Source organism: Cibotium barometz, chromosome 26 (assembly GCF_041138505.1).
Source record: "Cibotium barometz isolate CiBa-2024 chromosome 26, ASM4113850v1, whole genome shotgun sequence".
Taxonomy (NCBI): Eukaryota; Viridiplantae; Streptophyta; class Polypodiopsida; order Cyatheales; family Cibotiaceae; genus Cibotium; species Cibotium barometz.
In genome coordinates this window covers 36314044-36333579 of record NC_141071.1, presented here as the reverse complement: position 1 = coordinate 36333579, position 19536 = coordinate 36314044, and the positions used below count along the sequence as shown (strand labels likewise).

The following is a 19536-nucleotide window of genomic DNA, read 5'->3' as shown; positions in this document are numbered from 1 at the left end:
AGCCTGATGCTCTGATACCAATGTAACACGCGGAAGCTCTGGATAGTCTTCTTTCAGCCCTAAACACTCTTGGAAAACCTTCTGATGCAAAAACGCACCATCTGATGCAAAAACGCAGGTAGAGAGAGAGTAGAGAGAGAGAGAGAAGTGCTGGAAATTCAGTATAATCTATGGTACAAAAAGGGTACATATCTGCAGCCCTTGGCTGCCTTCTTGAAAAGGTGATAACACACCAAAATTCAGTCCCAAACTAGGACTCCTACTGACTCAAACCCCTAGTGGGCTGAATGACTACAACATAGAGCAAGGGGGGCTATTTATAGCCCTTGGACTACATGGGGAACTGGCCGACTGCTGGTCGGCGAGTTCATATATTCATAACTCCCTTTTTTTAATGCCGCCGACTGGTTATACTTCATGTTCTTGATGCGCCTGCTGCCCACACTTTGCTGACGTCAGCCGACAGCTCTTCTAGCAGCCAGCACCCTCTGTCCTGCAGCCGACAGCTATCTGATCCATGCTTTGCTCCAAGTCTGCTCCATGTCCACCTGAGATGCTACGCCTGAAGCTCCTACATTCTGGTTCTACCTATCTTCTACTGGTTCATGGTCTTTATCTGTTTGCCTCTTCTGGATCTAGCCCTGAGAATGTCCATGGCATCTGTGATGCACATGACAAAAATGCCTTATGAAACGCCTGTAGTATGAACATAATCCCAGAAAACTACGTACTTGATGTACGTTTTGCAATTCGGGCCAATTCCAAATAGTCTCGATCTTTGCAGGATCCATTGTAACTCCATCCTTGGATACAATATGACTCAGATAATGAATCTCTGAAAGTAAAAACTCACTTTTCTTGGCATTGACGAAAAGTTTATGCTTCCGTAACTCTTCGAACACTGTGACCAAATGAGTTGTGTGTTCCGGCTCATTCTTGGAGAAAACCAAGATATCATCAAAGAAGACTCCTGTGAACTTGCGATGGGGTCGGAATATCCTATTCATCATTCGATTAAAAGTAGCAGGAGCTTTGGTGAGACCAAAAGGCATTACCAAGAATTCATATAATCTGAAGGCTGTCGTGAATGCAGTCTTATGGACATCTTGTGGCACCACGCGTATCTAGGGATAACCACTCTTCAAATCAAGTCTGCTAAAGCAAGCTGAGCCATCAAGCTTATCCAAGATATCATCAATACGTGGAATTGGGAATCTGTTCTTGATGGTAAGCTTGTTCAAAGCTCTATAGTCCACACACATACAGAATGATCCGTCCTTCTTTTGAACAAGAAGCACAGGAGACCAGTAAGGTGAGGAACTAGGCTGAACCAAACCTTTCTCTAAAAGCTCGTTTACCTGCTTCATGATTTCTTGTTGTTGTGCAGCACTCACTCGGTATGCGGGTTTGTTAGGTGGAGAACTACCTGGCACAAGATCTATGCGGTGATCTTCGGGCCTTTGGGGAGGTAATTCACCTGGCAACGAGTCAGCAAAACAGTCGTTGAATGCATTAAGAAAATTCAGCCTATCATTAGACATAGCATCCACATTTTGATGATTTGGCACAAGACTATCACGCACAAAAACCAAGTACGCTGAAAGACTCTTTGTCATTGCTTTATTAATTTGGATGTGTGATACAAGTGGGATGGAATCCCCTTCTTTGCCAGCATCAATAAAATGCATGCGGCCTTTATGCATAAAAGAAATCAGATTGGACTTGTAGTCTTTGCGGGGCTCAAGCCTATGGTGCCACGGCTTGCCCAACAATACATCACATCCATTCAGTGGAGCAACTAGGAAATGTTCATTATCAAGGTAGCCCTGGATATGGATGCGCAACTTCGCTATCAAAGGGGTAACCTGCACCTCTTTACCAATAAATGCAGCTTCGGCTTCAATCTGAGGTCCCATGTTTTCAACCTCAATACCCAATGCAGCTGCCATTTGCATAGAGATGAAATTGTCAGTTGCACAGTCATCAAACATGAAGAGTGCGGGCTGATTCTTGATTTGCCCCCAAGCCTTGCAAACCATTCGCTCTTTTGCATCATGACCTGTATTTCCTTGCACATCAGGAACTGCATGTACATTAGCCTTGGTCTGCTTGTCCTCGTGCTTTGGTTTGCGATCTGGGCATTGTCGAAACATGTGGTCTTTGCTACCACAAGAAAAGCATTTTCCATCCTTGGCATATTGCTCTCTTTGCTCCGGGGTTAAGCCGAATTTGTTCTTCCTTGGGCCCTGATCTTTAGATGTGTTATTTTCAGCTTTACCACCCTTGTAGGACTCCCTGAAGTTCTTTTTAGGTGGCTGTCCACCCTTTTGCTGATTTGGGGCAGCCTTGTCCTTCGCCTTGGAACCTCCTTGATCCTGTTTAATCTTGAGCACCAATTGCTCCGTAGCAAGAGCAGAAGTTGTGAGTTGTTGCAAAGTATGTTTCGGGTGCAATTCAATACCCGATCGATATGCTGGTTGCAGTCCAGAACGAAACTTCCTCTTTCTTTCATCCTCAGTGATTTGCATAAAGGTAGTGACTTCCATCAACACTTTCCAGAATTTGTTAACATACTGTTGCACACTTTCATTGTCTCTTTGCTCGAGCCTGTCCCACTTTTGAGTGAGAGTTTGCTCTGCATTTGGTGGCAAAAACTGAGCATAGAATCTGTCTTTGAATTCCTTCCAAGTGGAGATGGGATCCTTGGTGATCTTTTCAGTGATCCACCAATGAGCAGCAGTCCCTTTCAAAAACATGCTAGCATGGCGCACCTTTGACTTTTCTGTGAAGTCCTCATCGCTAAAAGCAATGTCGAACTGTGCCACAAATGCTAACACCTTAGAAGCATCATGTTCACCATGAAAGACATCAAATTTAACAGATTTGTCACCTGCTTTGAATTCCTTGAGCTTCCTGGCATGAGGCTCATGGTCTTCTCTTTTTCTTTTCCCCTTATCCAACGGGGTAGCCCTATCTGCATGGGCTCCATGGGCCGTCATAGAAATTTCATGAGGCACGATGGCAATGTGCTCCATGAACTCGAAACTCAGATGCATGTGACTTACCTGCATATGGCAATGTCTCTCCATGAGACAACTCAGAAGGCAAAATTTTTCTGGAAGCAGACCTGTCACCATGAGATACATGTCTAGCATGCATGTGACTTTCATGCCCTCCATGAGCACTGGCATACATATATCTGTCAGGCTTAGTGCCTTGGGGAGAAGATGCATGTCGAGAGGTGACTGTCACCTCTTCCTTTTGCATAAAAGATTTCAGCCTTTGAGATGCGGGATCTCCATGCTTCAAACGAGGTGGATTTCTGAATTTCAGCTCTCCGTCATCCCCCTCTTTGATATCACCTTTGTGGAGGAGGTAGGCAAGTGCCAACTCCCTTGGTTTCTTGCCCACTTCACGAGCCATTGATTCAAAAGTTACATCTACCATAGCATCAGCCTTCCTGGCTTCAATAGCACTTTGCAGATGGGGATCTTCATGCAAAAACTTTAACTCTTGCTCTTGAGCCTGCAAAAGTTTTCTCATATGTTCCATTTCAGCCCTCATAGCATCAGGCTCTTGTTCAAGCATAACTGTCTTTCCTGGAGACAGTTGACCCTTTGATTCACTATCAATAACCCTTTCAAGGGGCTTGTGTCTTCCTCGCAAGGCATCAGACCCACGAGAGGCACTAGATGGACCCCTCGAATTAGGCATCAGACCCACGAGAGGCACTAGATGGACCCCTCGAATTAGGCACTTCCAAAGGGTTGCCTTGGCTGTCCATTGTGTTTAAAGTTTGCTAAAAGCGGGATGTCCAATACACAGGTTTGTTTCCCCACTAGGAAGAGGGAAACAACCGTGCTCTGATACCAATGAAACCGATCCCGTCAAGTGGGAAAGACTCCGTTGGACACCCACACGCTTAATAGCACAACTTTAAAACCACAAATTTGAAATGGACAACTTAATACAACTTGAAATTGAAATGAAATGAAATGGAAAGATGGACACTAGCACTGGGGCCGGAACGGGCCGACCCCCCCCTCAATATATGATATATTTATTGGGAGTATTTAATGAATACAATGCTCCATGGGTTCCAAGAACCAGATGATGTCCATGTACATATGAAAACAGTACCAAACAAATAGGCTCGAAGTCGAAATTCGATGTAGATGCTCGAAGCAGAATGACCACTAGTGTGGTCCAATCTCTACGGCTATTGTATTGGAGTACAGCTCGACTATCCTTGGCTGGGAGGGTGGTGGTGGCAAATCAGGTGCTGTTAGCGACCATGTGGTACATTACGTCTTGCTGGATTTTCTCGAGCTCTTGCATCAGCCAGGTACAGAGGCTGATCAGGAACTTTCTGTGGTCTGGGCGGGACGGTCAGCCAGCTCGGGCAAAGGTTGCATGGGCAGTTATTACACTTCCGCTGGCTCAGGGCGGTTTGGGCATTATAGATCCAGTCGATCAGAGTAGAGCCTTATTGGGGAAGCTCATTGTTCGGGGGTTGCTTCCAGGCGCTGAGCCTTGGAAAGAGCTCCTCTTGCAGCGACTGCAGGCTCGAGCGCCCCCTGCAGGGGGTACTTGGGCACCAGAGATTCGCTGGATCTTCATAGAGATGAGGAGGACAGGCCTCAGTAGAGGATGGGAGGACAGGTTTGCTTTGAGTATCCTGAGAGCTTGGGAGCTGCTAAGACCGGGGCTCTCTCAGCGGCCTCCTTCTTGTGTTGAGGAGCGGGCCAGGCAGCCGCTCATCTGGAGCCCAGCGGTTCGTACGGAGTAGGGTCATATGCTGGGTTCTCGGCCTCGTCTAGCCTGGGGACCTTTAGCGGCAGGCCCAGCTCGTAGTTTTGGAGACTGGCAGGCTTTCTGCAGTCTACCAGAGGAGATCCAGGTGGAGAGGCTTAGTCACTTCAGAGGGGGGTTGATTATGAGGGATGATATTCAGGAGGCACTTACAGAGGAGTGGTTCACACCTCTCGAGCCAGTGGCCCCACGGTGGATGGGAGCCTTTACACAGTTGGAGATCCTGATTGCTGTCAGAGCTAGCACTGAGGATGGCAGATGCCTCTACTATGAGATTCAGGATGAGGGCAGACTCCAGAGAGTGGAGGTGGAGTCGCCTTTAGTTGCAGAGTGCACCTTTCAGAGGATTCGGGTAGTGGCTGCCGCTTCTCGGAAGTGGCATATTGACCCCGACCCTGCTGACGTGCTCCCGGATTGGCGCATATGGGCATATGCAGCGCGCCCCTTGGCCCGACTACAGTGGGACCCCGGGGAGTACGAGTGGCATGATCCTTATGCATCCCTTGAGGCCACAGAGATCACCTTTATCCAGTATACTGTTCGGCTGGGACGGCATATTTTGACGGCGAGGAGGACGGTTTCTCTAGCGGCAGCGGGGCATTGGCGATTGCAGGGACTCTCACAGGAGTTCCTGGAGGATTTCTGGGCTCGGCTCTGGGCTAGTCGGCAGGTCCGCAGGATCTCGGCTTTTCAGTGGCTGGTCGCCCACAGGGGCTCAGCAGTTGGCACTTGGCTTGTTTATAGCGGTCTTCTGGCGGCCTGCGTCCGATGCGGCCACCCTATGGAGACACAGAGACATTGCCTTTGGGACTGCCCTCAGGCACAACAGATTTGGCTGCGGATACTGCGTATTCTGGGCCCCCTCTCTCCAGAGGGTGTGTTTACGTGGGGTGCCGCTGCTTGGTCGACTTCGTCAGGGCCTGCTATGGGCTATGAGATGGAGCAGGGCAGTCAGGCCATCAGATTTATTAGGGGCCAGCCTCGCCTGGTTCCGGCACCGGATTTCTCATCCGCCAGCTGGACACAGGAGAGGGATTTACGATGGGAGCTCCTCAGCAGCCTCACCATCTGGTTCACCTGGAGGGCCCGGTGCTTTACGGCCTTTGAGGGGAGATTGGAGCCACCAGCAGAGACTGTACGGGGGATTTGGCAGGAGTTGATCCACACCCTGCGAGGACAGTACGACCGCATCCGGGGAGACTCGGATGAGGCGATCTTACGGCGCCAGGCCTTTCACACCACTTGGCGCTGTGGCCCGTTCTACACCTTACACACGGGATCCCCCCGTTGGCACTACAGGCCACCTGTTTGGCTCTTCCCCCCCCCTATTGTATGATTTAGCCGCTCAGTTCTTTATACTGATGCTTGTATTTTGCAGCACCTAGGGAGAGTCTCCCGGACTGCCATGATGTATTCACTGCTCTTCTCTCTCTTAGGAGCAGGAGAGATCTTTTGTAGCCCTACGGGCGTTTTTATATAACTAATGAAAGGATCTTTTCTCGGAAAAAAAATCCTTGCTCTGATACCACTGTAAGCCCAACGGAGCGTGCAGTGACAGATTAAACCACGTGTCCAAGAGATATAGATAGAGAGAGAGAAGGGGGAAAGAGAGATGGGTATATACTATAGGGGTTTCACGCAATACACCACGCTGGGTGGGAAACAAGCCCCGCCCCCTTTTCAGGAATTTATTTCAGGAACAATCCACGGGCTCTTCCAACCCAGGACCAATACAACAAATGAATACAATATCAAACAAGTGTGCCGATGTCAAGGTCGGGCTGAAGTTGGTGTCGGGCACAAGATCTCTGATGCCGAGCTCACCACGAGGATGACCCACAAGTGTCTCAAACCGGGCTAGTATCAATATCCAATGTCTGAATCAAGTTTGATGCTCTCAAATACCCACGAGTGTCTCTACACCAAAACCGGACAAGAATCTCAAAAAGGCACACACCAAGGTGGTGGCTGCAGGAAAAAGGCACACACCAAGGTGGTAGCTGCAGGACTACACAAAAGTTGATTCGGTGCGGCGGCGGCACTTTTAGGTGGCGCACGCGGCTCAACAAGGTGCAGCATAGGGCGGTGCACGCCTGAGAGAGAGAGAGAGTACGGAGCAAACTTGCGTTGATAGGCGGTGCAAGGAGAGGCGTGTTAGCAGTCATCTCCTATCTGTACATATTACTCAGTGAGGGCCTTTGTTGTGGGTGTGCCCGCTCAAGAGTTTTCTCCATTTTTCCATGTTTTTTCTCTCTATCTTTGGGTCGTGGAGGCTGTCCTGTGCTGGCCGATTGCTGTTTTGTCCTAGCTGACTGCTGATGTGCTGGCCGACTGGTTCTTTTCCACCCTTGCCTCCCACACTCTTTTCTGTATCGGATCTTCGTGTACATAGCAGAGTTTATACAGCTTCTCTCTCTCTCTACACTTCTGCGTTTTGTTTCTCATAGCAGTTGTCTAATTTTCCGCTGTGCATTCCGACATGGTATCAGAGCCCCAGTTGGCTTGAAGCTTGGAGACAGTGGGAGCTTGAGGGTTTGCTGATTTTTGGTGCTGATTGGAGAATTCTTGGGCTGTTCGGGACTTGGAGATCAGGTAGAAGGCGGCCATCACTATTGGACAGCCACCTTGCATAGTGTTTGTAGCCTCTTCTTCATTTTTTTTCCCACCCACCCTCCCTTCACAAGAGCTTGTGAACCCTTGAGATGGCAGATTTTCTTGAGAGAGAAGCACGTGAAGATCCCCACTCTCCCCACATTCCTGGTGGACTGATAGTTGGACGGGACCAACTATAGCATCTGGAAGGTAATGATGGAGTCTGTCTTGGAGTCTTATAACTTGGCTGATTTCATTGTGGTTGGTGTTCCACTGCCAGAGTTGGAGGACAAGGAGCTTTTACCTTTTACTAGGAAAGAACGGGAGGCTGAGGCACAGTTATGGGATCGCGTCAATGCCCGTGTGCGTTCTTTCATCTTTCTTAATTGCACATCCCAGGTGATTAATCAAATCAAACACATGACTCTGGCCAGAGGGATTTGGCACCACTTGGCTTCTCTGTATAGCAGGGTATCACCCATGAAGCGTGAGTGATGGATCCTGCAAAGTCTTCGACGATGCGGGAGCACATCAACAAACTCCTTGCTCTTCACCTTCAGCAGGATGTTCTTCATGCTGGGAAGGAGATATCTTCAGAGGACATGGCCATCACTTTGCTGTTGCATTTGACCCCTCAGTACTCAAATTTCTATTCCTCTTTGATCACTAGTGGGAGGCTCAGCACCATCACATGGGAGGAGCTTGTGCCTATGGTCTTGGACCAAGAAGAGCATTTTACGAACCCTCCACAGGGCGGAGGTTCTAAGGCCTTGACTAGCTAGCGGTTGAAAGGCCACAACTAGGGCAAAGGGAAGTCTTCACAGGGCGAAGTCTTCTGAGTAGGAGCCCGAGTCGGATCGTGACATGTTGAAGGCAGAGCAGACTTGTAACCATTGTGGCGAGAAAGGCCACTATTGGAGGAAATGTCCTCAGCGGAGCACCGAGAAAGGTGTAGATTCTTGAGCAGTAACCATGAAGACTCGAGCTTTTGTGCACTTGGAGATTATGGACACCGGAGTTTCATTTTCTCGAGCAGGGAGGTTGTTGGACTCACCACTAGGGATACTTGGGATTGGATTCTAGACAATGGTGCTTCCAGACACATGACTCCTTTCCGAGAGTTATTACAGGATCTTCAAAGGCACGCAAGTCACATCCTTATTGGTGACAAGTCCACTATTCCTATTCACAGTGAGGGTAGGTTAGAGATCTTTCCCGATGGCAGAGGGGGGAAGCATTCCCCTAGGTTCTTTATGTCCCATCCCTTGGCTTTCATCTATTATCAGTGCATGAGGTTTGCAAGATTGGCATACAGGTGGAGTTTGATGAGCATTTTGTTGCTCTTCGGGACAAAGAAATAGGCCAGGTTGTATGGGAAGGCGGAGTGGAGAATGGGATCTGCAAACTCTCAGCACTCTCTCTTACAGGTTCTTAGTTAGGTGATTTGTGGCATTTTCGTCATGCCCACTTGAATGTGGATACGCTGCGGTAGGCTTTCCGGGACCAGATGGTGGATGGCTTGCTAGATGTTGGCAGCAGGCACATTGCATACTGATGTATGTTTGAATTTCTTTGACTTTGTGTGCTGTTTTTGATGTGTGGGCAATACTTGGATTTATGAAATGTGATAAGTGCATTTTACTGCTTTATCATCAAGCTTCGTGTGATGTTGTTGAGACAAGAGCATAAGCCAAGCATCCAAAGACATGCACATTGCCACTTGTTGTTTCCTATCATGCTAAGCTTCGTAAGGAGTGATGGTGTGCAAAGCCTTTGTTGGACACTTATTAAGCACATATGTTGCACACATAATAGCTTCCATCTTTGAGGCAAATTTTGGTCCTTGACCATACATCATGTATGAGAGACCTGTTTTTTCTCTCGGAAACACCATTTTGTTGAGGTGTATAAGGCACAATACACTGATGCTGAATGCCTCTTTCCAACAAGTATGCATTAAACTCTTTGGACATGTACTTCCCCCCTCTATCTGTATGTAGAGTTCGAATCTTACATCCAGATACATTTTCAGCCATGAGCTGAAAGTGCTTAAAGTATGTAAATACCTATGACTTTTGCTTCATATCATAGACCGAGCTGAATCTGGAAAGGTCATCAATGAACGTAACAAAGTAGAGATAACCTCCAATGGATGATGTCCTCATGGGACCACATACATCAATATGTATAAGTTGCAATTTTCAGGTAGCCCTCATTGAACCATCCTTGGTAAATGGTACCCGATGCATCTGTCAGAATACGTAGTGGAGATGATGACCAAATCTGGGAACACGAGAGCAAAAACGCAGGCAGAAAAACAGCACAAGAGAGAGAGAGATGTAGGCGTGTAACTCTGCTCTGATATACACAAGAAGATCCCGAATATGATACAAATAGTGGTATGGGGCTGGGGGCCTATATATATGCCCCCACATCAGCAGTCGGCCTACTGTAGGGCAGCCGACTGGACACAGAAATCCTCCACGACTGATAAATACAGTCGGCCAGCATCACAATAGGTCGGCCAGCAGCAGAGGAGTCCCACGACTCATACAGTGCAGTTGGCCATGTCACAGATGCAGTCGGCCAGGCTCTGGGTCCACTTGCCACTACTAGACTGCCTCCCAAGCCACAAAAAAAATGGAAAAAATAGGGAAAAAAATACGGGGAGTGAGGAAAAATGATAAAACACCTGATAAGGGCGGGCACACCCACAACAAAGGCCCTGGTGTATAAAACTGGACAGGAGATGACTTCTAACACCCCCTCTCAGCTCCTAGCTGTGAAACGAACCACTGGGAGCTGGGGTGCCGCCTGAGCAAATCCTGAGAGAGCGACTTCGTGAAGAGGTCCACCGTACTGTCCTCTGTCGAACAGAACTTCAGCAAGATGTCATCAGCAACGATCTGTTCACGAACAAAGTGCCTCTGGATGACCATGGGTTCCTCCAGTGGAAGCCCAAACCTGCAATGTAACCTCCTGCTGCTCCGTGAAACTGCTCCTGGGCCATAAGTAGATCTCCTCGTGTCCGGATCTCCTCCCCAAACCGAGTCACTCCAACCGTGGAGTCGGACTCCATCCAACAATCCCCCTCATGTGTACAAGAGTCCCTGATCCTTCGCATGCCGCAGAAACCATAGGAAACGCAATCCTGCCTCCCAAAGAGTCATCCGCAACCATGAGCTCAACTGCCTCATCAGGAAGCTCCCGTCCAATCTGGTGTCCATCAACCAGATCAATGAACCATATAGCTTCTGAGTCACAGAGACATCACACTGCTCACAAGGATCAACACCTGTTACGGTGCATAAATAAGTCCTGGAAACTTGATGAAACCTGTCAACCACCCCCTCTGAATCTGGAACCACAAAGCCTGGAGAAACTACCTCCTTCTGCAGGTAATCACCTGCCATCTGCCTGGCTTTCCGAAAGGTCCCCGTGGAAAGAACATCCTCAACTACTGGAAGTTCTATGTCCCGAACACTATGAGACATCAGAGCGTAAGTGACCTGTTCAGCTTCCTTTGACTCACGAACACAAGAACTACCAACATCAGTACTGGAAAGTTCCTGCCAACTGCTGCCTTCTACTGGTAAGCTATCCACCATCTGGTCCCGGAAAGCCCGTACCTGCAACGTATCCACACTTGAGTAGCCATTACCAGACTGCCACTCATCACAAACCTGAGGACCTGGGAGAGAGAGTGCTGAAAGCCTGTAAACTCCATTCTCCACTCCGCCTTCCCAAACCACTTGGCCTGTTGCTTTGTCCCGGAGAGCAACAGAATGCTCATCAAACTCCACCCGTACGCCAGTCTTGCAAACCTGATGCACTGACAACAGATGAAAACCAAGTACCGGAACATACAACACCTGGGAGGAATGCTTCCCCTCTCTGCCATCGGGAACTATCTCCATCCTGCCCTCACTGTGAACTGGGATAGTGGACGTATCCCTAGTAAGAATATGACTAGAAAGCTTGCAGAGATCCTGTAAACCGGAACGGGAAGGAGTCATGTGCCTGGAAGCACTACTATCGAGAATCCACTCCCGAGTATCCGTTGCGGAGAGTCCTCCAATCTCCTCCCTGCCTGAAGAAAATGAAACATCGGTGTCCATCACCTCCAGGTGCACAAAAGCCGGAGTCTTCATGATTGCTACTAAGGAATCTTCACCCTTCTCGGTCTTCCGCTTGGGACATTGCCTCCAATAGTGGCCTTTCTCGCCACAATCATTACAGGTCCTCTCTGCCTTCAGTTTCGCGCGGTCAGCGTCGGACTTCTTCTCAGAAGACTTCTCCGATGAAGCCTTCCCTTTGCCCGAGTTACGGCCTTTCGACCGTTGGCCAGTAAAGGCCTCCGAACCTCCACCCTGAGGAGGGTTCGTGAATCGTTCCTCCTGGTCTAGGACCATGGGCACAAGCTCCTCCCACGTGATGGTGCTGAGCCTGCCACCACTGGTAATCAAGGACGAGTAAAATGCTGAGTACGAAGAGGGCGAATGTGACAGCAACGTGATGGCCATGTCCTCTGACGATATCTCCTTCCCAGCCTGAAGAACTTCCTGCTGAAGAGCCTGCAGCTTGTTAATATGCTCCCGCATCGTCGACGACTTTGCAGGGCTCATAACCCGCATCTGTACTTCCAAGGAAATCCTCTTCATGGGCGATACCCTGTTGTAAAGTGAGGCCAAATGCTGCCATATACCTCTGGCCAGCGTCATATGCTTTACATGATTGATTACCTGCGGTGTGCAGTTGAGGAAAATAAACGAACGGACCCTGGCGTTGACACGATCCCACATCTGTGTCTGGGCCTCCCAGTCCTTTCGGATCGAGGGTAACTCCCCTTCCTCTACTTCCGGCCGTGGAACACCAACAACGACGAAATCGGTGAGGTCGTAAGACTCCAGAACAGATTCCATCATCACCTTCCATATGCCGTAGTTGCTCCCGTCCAACTGACGGTCCACTGGGAACGTGGGGAGTGTCAGGATCTTCACATGTCTCTCGGCCATCTCAAACAGATCTGCCATAGCGGGGATGTACTTTGAAAAGGGTGGGTGAGTGGGAACAAAGAAGAACTAAAACCTGCAAGTGGCTGTCCAGCAAATCAGCCCGCCTTCCTCTTGCTTCTTCTCTTCCCGATCAGCCCAAAACAGTCCACCAATCAGCCACAAAACAGTCCCCCTCTTGCTCACACAAATCCCAAGACCTATCTAGAGCCTAGGGCTCTGATACCATGTCAGAATACGCAGCGGAGATGATGACCAAATCTGGGAACACGAGAGCAAAAACGCAGGGAGAAAAACAGCACAAGAGAGAGAGAGAGATGTAGGCGTGTAACTTTGCTCTGATATACACAAGAAGATCCCGAATATGATACAAATAGTGGTATGGGGCTGGGGGCCTATATATATGCCCCCACATCAGCAATCGGCCTGCTGTAGGGCAGCCGACTGGACACAGAAATCCTCCACGACTAATAAATACAGTCGGCCAGCATCACAATAGGTCGGCCAGCAGCAGAGGAGTCCCACGACTCATACAGTGCAGTCGGCCATGTCACAGATGCAGTCGGCCAGGCTCTGGGTCCACCTGCCACTACTAGACTGCCTCCCAAGCCACAGAAAAAATGGGAAAAATAGGGGAAAAAATACGGGGAGTGAGGAAAAATGATAAAACACCTGATAGGGGCGGGCACAACCACAACAAAGGCCTTGGTGTATAAAACTGGACAGGAGATGACTTCTAACAGCATCTTGTGTAAAATGCAACCGTCGTAGACATGCTTGACAGGTGCATCGAGTAGCGGCAATGCGGAGACCATATCATGCCTTTGCAGGCGTAGTAGACTAGCAAAGTTGAGGTGACCAAAGTGAGCATGCCACAGCTCTGCATCTGTCACACTAGATGTACTAGACACTACATGTGCAGCATCACATGCAACTCTCTCGTATGCATCAAGGCTAGAAAGAGCATGACATAAAGTACCGGATGCAACAATAAAATCCCCATCATTGCAATCATGTACTGTGCATTCGTCATCCATAAAACGGACCACTAGGCTGGACCCAGCAATGGCCAAAACTGACAGGAGATTCTTCTTGATACTTGGTACATACAATACACAAGAGAGAGTGATCACCTGACCATTTGCAATAGTGAGCTCAATCTTTCCCAACACCTCTAACGACATAACTGGATGGGAACAATGAGGGTCATCTCAGGGGAGTGTGAAGTCCTTTGGATGGAGGTTGGTGAGAAAAGGAGGTAGAGAGAAATTGACAACTGAAAGAGGATTCAAAGGTTTCGGTTGAAATGCTTTGGGTAAAAGGGATTGATTGTACCGAGACTTTTTATCAACTGGAATAAATTCCTTTGAAGAGAGGAGACTAAGGCAGGTTTGCGCAATTTTTAAGCTTTTAATATAAACAGAGATGATTAAGTAATACGTACTTTTTGTAAGCCTCTATGTGTCTTTTGAGAGTGTTTTTTACTGTCACAGGACACCTTTCTTCCTCGAAATCGAATGTGGAAGGATGCTGTTTTCACACCTGATCAGAAATCCGAACAATGAGGTTGGTATCCATAAAAATATTCCCACTTTTTATTAGGTATGATTATCCAAGCTATTGGCGTGCCTATCTTTCGTAACAGGTAGCAAGCTGGGCAAAAGCAGTTGCTTTACATGATGGGTAACAAGGGAAAATCTTGCAATGTGGGGCTTATCATCACCTGAAAAAGATCAATGTTCAGTCTTACTTATTGCTTATCATCACCTGAAAAAGATCAATGTTCAGTTTTACTTATTGTGTGGAAAAATGTGGCCAAGAAAGACTTCTTTTGAAGCTTATCTTGTTGACACAATATTATCTTTTGTAAAAATGCTTATATTAGCTATCATACTTTTGGGTTATTTTCAGTTCAATTTTGTAAATCTATATTTATTAAGTTCCACGCCCCCTGTACCGTGCTAGCAGGGGCTGCTTTGTACTCTAAGCCAAGCACAGGCTTTGAAGCAAGTACTGAATCAGAAGCAAGCTAGCCAATGGTGCGTCCAATGGGAAAGTTGGGGATGCCACTTGAAAGCCCACCAGCACCCTCAATTGGTTACCTTCCAAGTTTTTCATTTGTGTTTGTCAATCAAGACTCATTTGCACCAGATGCTCAAGCTATGAAAGATTGGTGCATCAAAAATGAGAAGCCAAATATCATCAGCATTGCCCTAAGCTTTTGCCTTTTGTGAGTGGGCTGCTCCAAACTCCTCTTGCCCTTCTGCCATTTAATGTTCAGCCCCTCAAACTGATATATTCTTAGAATAAGCATAGCCAATTTGATGGCCAATGGAACTTCATGCTCCCTTTCTTTGCAGGTACCAATTGCATATTCACACAAATTATTGTTGCACACATGCACACGTCCCTTCCGTTTAGAATTTATCATCTTTGCCAACTTTTTTGCTAACCCTGTGTCTGATATCATTTTTCCACAACAAATGGATGCTGATTTCTCCCACTCAGTCAACTTTGACTAGTGTGCAATGATAAACATTTGTTCCTTGAGGTTATTGCCACAATTGCTACATGTGATCGCAACAATGGCATTCCACCTTGACTTCAGAACCCTCTTTCAGGGGTCCTTGGGATTTGGTTGATTGCCACCTTTTCAAACATGTTCTAATATACTGCCCCTTTCCACACTTGTAATCTGCATGGCCTCAGTTGTCAATTGTCTTTATAGTCCTTGGGTTTAACTTCATAGATATGTTTCATATCAATCCACCCCTTTGCCTTGCTCCAAGATGGTTGTTTTCTAGTGAACAAAGGAGGACATAGCCCATCTGATTTGGTCCCATATAGGTGTGGTGCATAATTGTGCCTCCTCTGCAAGAATTCGTAAAATCCAAGGATGTGGCCTTTCCTTTTGATCCATGATGGATTAACACTGGCTACACGAGCCCGGGATTTGGTTGGTTGCCACTTCTTAATTGAGTTTTCCACCCCTTTCTACACTCGTAATCTTGCATGGCCTTAGTTGGCATTAGTTTTCATTGTCTTGCATAGTCCTCGTTTTCAACTTCATAGATATGTTTTATATCAATCCATCCCATTGCCTAGGATTCAAGGAGACTTTTGTGCCAAGATAGTTGTTTTATACTGAATAGAGGAGGACAACAGATGGACTACAACCCTTAGATGATGTAACAGGTGCAAAGTAGCGAACTCCATGGCTGGCTGCTCTTGGAGGGAGACTACAGCAGGGAGAGGAGAGGGGTGGACGGGGGGCGGGAGCTTGGGGGAACATTCGGAGCTTATAATGCCACTAGTGATCAGAATGCCCTATGGAAAGGAAGCTCCAAATGGGAATGAAGGCAGCTCTGCACTACTATATGTGCTGCAAATTGCATGTTAAGCGCTCTAGGCTTTCTCAGAGGGTGTGGATGGGATCTGTTCACACAAAACATACAATCTTTACTTGTTGGGTGATGGAACCCTCCATGAACTTGCTACATTCTGATATGCCAATTTATGATACGATTAGTGAGCTCTCATGTTGGTGGATTACCAACACGAGAATCAAACATATTGATTAATGGACTTAAAACATAGAAGACACAACAAAGAACAATATATTGTGCACAATGATTGAACCAAAACAAGACATAGTGATCTTGTTGCATTCAAGTTCCATGTAATCTCTTTTGTGTTAGATTTTCGATTGGGGAGCATGGATTTGCTCTCGTTGGGAGATCTTCCATTGCTTGCAAAATGTCTGATTGTTAAGAATCTTTACCTATTGGTTACTTAGTGGATCATGTTGTGCTCAAAACCTTATGTTTTCCTTGTTCAACGTGACATCAACGTCCTTGGTCCAATTATGTTCATTTTTTTGGGAAATATTTTCTTTTGATTTGATCTTGTTAGAGGGTTGGTAGCTCGTGTTGGATAAAATTGGGTCCCTGTGGTAGTTTTTGAGCTTAGGATGCATGCCCCTAGATCTTACCAAGATGCTACCTGTTACCCCTTTAGTAGTGCCAATCCGTTCATTCTAGAGCAATTTATGATGCTAGGTCTCCCAAGGTCTTACCCTAAGGGAGTAGATCAGTCTCCTTGGTGTGAGTAGGAAGATGAAACTAGTGTATTGATCCCAAAGCTTTGGTTGAGGAGATGTATAAGCTCTAAGTAGGTCAAGAATTGTACTATTTATGACTTCAGTTTGACCATTAACTTTTGGATGAAAAGCAATCGTGAAACCTAACTTAGTGCCCAAATTGTCAAACAAAGTCGTCCAAAAGTGATTGCAAAATTTGGAGTCTCGATCATAAACTATCATTGAGGGCAAGCCGTCATGTATGAAAATTTTCTTGATAAATAGTTTTGCGGTTTGTTGGGATGTTAGTCTTCTTACAAGGAATGAAGTAGGCTTGTTTACTAAGACGGTCCAAACCATATCATTATGACTAGTTGTAGTAGGTAAACCTATAATGAAATTGTTGGATACTTTCTCCCAAGATTCGGTAGAAATGGGTAAAGACATTAATACTCCTTGACTGTTTCATTTGTAGCTTTTAATCTTTTGACAAACAATGCATTTAGCTATAAATGGAGCAATATCTTTCTTCATAGAAGGCCAATAAAATTCTCTTGCCACAACTTGGAGAGGTTAGGAAACACCTTTATGTCCCATGCATGTGGATTGGTGCATCTCTTCCATGACCATGTGTCTAAATGGTTGTGTTATGCACAATTTCTTCTCAAAGAAGAGATAACCTTCATTATGAGAATAATTATCGCTAGGAGTCCAATCCTTCATCTTTTCTCTTTTCTTTAGAGCTCTCTTTGCTTGAGTGCGACTTAGCAAAGGTTTATCTTTCCATTTGGTATAGGGATTTGCCATCCTTTAGGATCCACATCTCATTTGTATCATAATCAATATGTGGATTGTATTGGTGTCTCCAAGGCATACCTAACATGATATCCATTCCTTACAAAGGGGCAACTAAAAAATCTCTTTCTTCTTCATAGGGTTTGATTGTACTATGGCCTAGGTTTTTCACTAGCTTAAAGCTCTTACTAGTTTTTCGGAAATGAAGTCGTGGGTGCTCCCATCATCATGTCAAATAGTGATGTCTTTTTCTTTAATAGTTCCTTTCATTTTTAAAAGAGCATGAACAAAGGTTTTAGGCTTACCTTCATAATTATAGGACTCAGAGTCCTAGTTATCCTCTTGCTTGACTTGGCTGTTGTCGTTTTTATCATCAATCATGTTTGTAGAGTCACCACTTGACTCTTCGGCTTCTCTAGATAATCAAACGCGTAATGGCCTTTCTTTTTGCACATGTAACATTTGATCACATAAGGCTTGTGCAATGTGTTGTTAGTCTTCGTAGTAACATCTCTCTTCTTTGTATTCATTTTTGATCAATCTTTGAAACTCCTTCCATGCGTGGTGCCTATGTTTCCTATTGCGACTCACGTTTCACCATAATGTTACACTTTCCACTAGTGTACTTGATTTTATCCTTCTCACATAATTTCTCCCCTAAAAAGTAGTTGGCTAAGCCATACAAGTATAGTGTGAGTATCTTTCTTGCCACCATCAATATTTTGAAAAGTAAAAGCTTTGCGACTAATCTTGCTCCCTTTCTTTGATTCCTGGGTATGAAGAATAGCTTGGATTGTTTTGTGAATTTGGTCATCTTTAGAATTTGTTGTATCAAAAACTGAGGATTCCCTTTTTTGGTTTTTACGTCCCATCTTTCTTTCTAATACTTCTCGATGTCTCCTCTCGCTAAGAAGTTGTGTGTGTAGTGCATCTAATTACTCTTGAATAGTGGTAGGTCGTGGATTATCACCCATGGTAATGAGAAAGATGAAAGAAAGAAATAATTTTTATAAATATAAAATGTAGTAAATGAAGTAAGAAATAAAAGTTTCTTATCTATCACTTGTATGTTGCGGATGATATATATCGCATCTCGAGTCAATGCTCCTATTCAAGGTAGTTAATTAAGCCTTTATGCAATGAAAGAGACGAGTTTGAAAATCTTCATGCTTCAAGATCCAAGTGACAACCAAGAGTCGATCAAGCCCAAATAATTGGCGTTCGATAAAAATAACTTGCCCTTTCATTGAAATTTGAAGGCGAAGCAAATATGATGTAAATAAAGCTCAATTTTTTTGATTTTTCTAAGTTGTCGGCTCTGCATAGGAACATTCTCTTACTCTTGGCCAAGAGATTGTGTTAAAAGGCTAGAAATATGTGACATGAGCTAAATTTTATAAGGTTTGAAGGGAATTTGGGACCACACACTTATGAGATTATCTAATCTTGTTTAATACTAGGTCAAGCTTTTTGTACATCCCATTGTAAGCCACGAAATGCACTGTTTTGATGGAGAGGATGGTGGGCTATCTCTTACTCAACCATATGATGTTTATGCATATTCTGGACCTCCTTTGCATGGTTATTCTCTTGTAGGTAGCAGATCTTGAAGTGGTGGAGTAAATCAATTCCTGTTATGATGAAGGGGAGGCGCCATTTTTCCTCACGTTGATCATTATTCATAAGTGTTATTTTGAGCTTATTATTATTAAGCCTTTTAACCCTCAAAGCTACTCTTTAATACCTTTGATCCAAAGGTCATTGAATTGCCTTCTTCTTTTGCCCAAAGGTCCTTGGACTTTGTCCTTGGCCTTGTTTTTGATGAAGTACCTTTTGTTGTTGCAGGCTTTTTCAGGTTCAGGTGATTTCTTTGCCTTTTACCAATTTGCTCCAAAATTCATAGAAAGGCTTCTTACTCCATTAACCACCTTCCAAAAATTAAATTTCTATTTTTTCTCCATAATTCTCCATGCCCATGTTCTGATACTTCTGTCAAGGATCTTTGTACATGGAGATTTTGCAAATACCACACTCTCTTCCAAGATAAGGATCGAATCAATAAACTATGAACAAGATAATCAAATTACTCAAGATAAGCATAAATATGAACGTAATATAAGTAAAATAGAAAACACAAAAGCACACAAGCATTGGATTCAATCTCTCTCCCAACATGAGCAGTTCCACTTTCTCATGTGGGAATTTTAAATTGTATTCACATCAAAATTAGTCCTTGGAGCCATAAAT

The 19536-nt window shown here is 45.6% G+C and overlaps 1 protein-coding gene across 1 annotated transcript in view; it reads left to right on the top strand.

Moving 5' to 3' along the window:
• Positions 1–14783, top strand: part of LOC147623913 (acetyltransferase At1g77540-like) — a 32114-nt gene extending 17331 nt beyond the window's left edge. Inside the window, exons 2-3 of the mRNA XM_086820536.1 lie at positions 13910–13982; positions 14062–14783. Coding sequence (XP_086676662.1) covers positions 13910–13981 — 72 coding nt within the window. The 3' untranslated portion in view covers position 13982; positions 14062–14783. The remainder of the gene's footprint in view (positions 1–13909; positions 13983–14061) is intronic.
• Positions 14784–19536: the final 4753 nt, after the last annotated feature.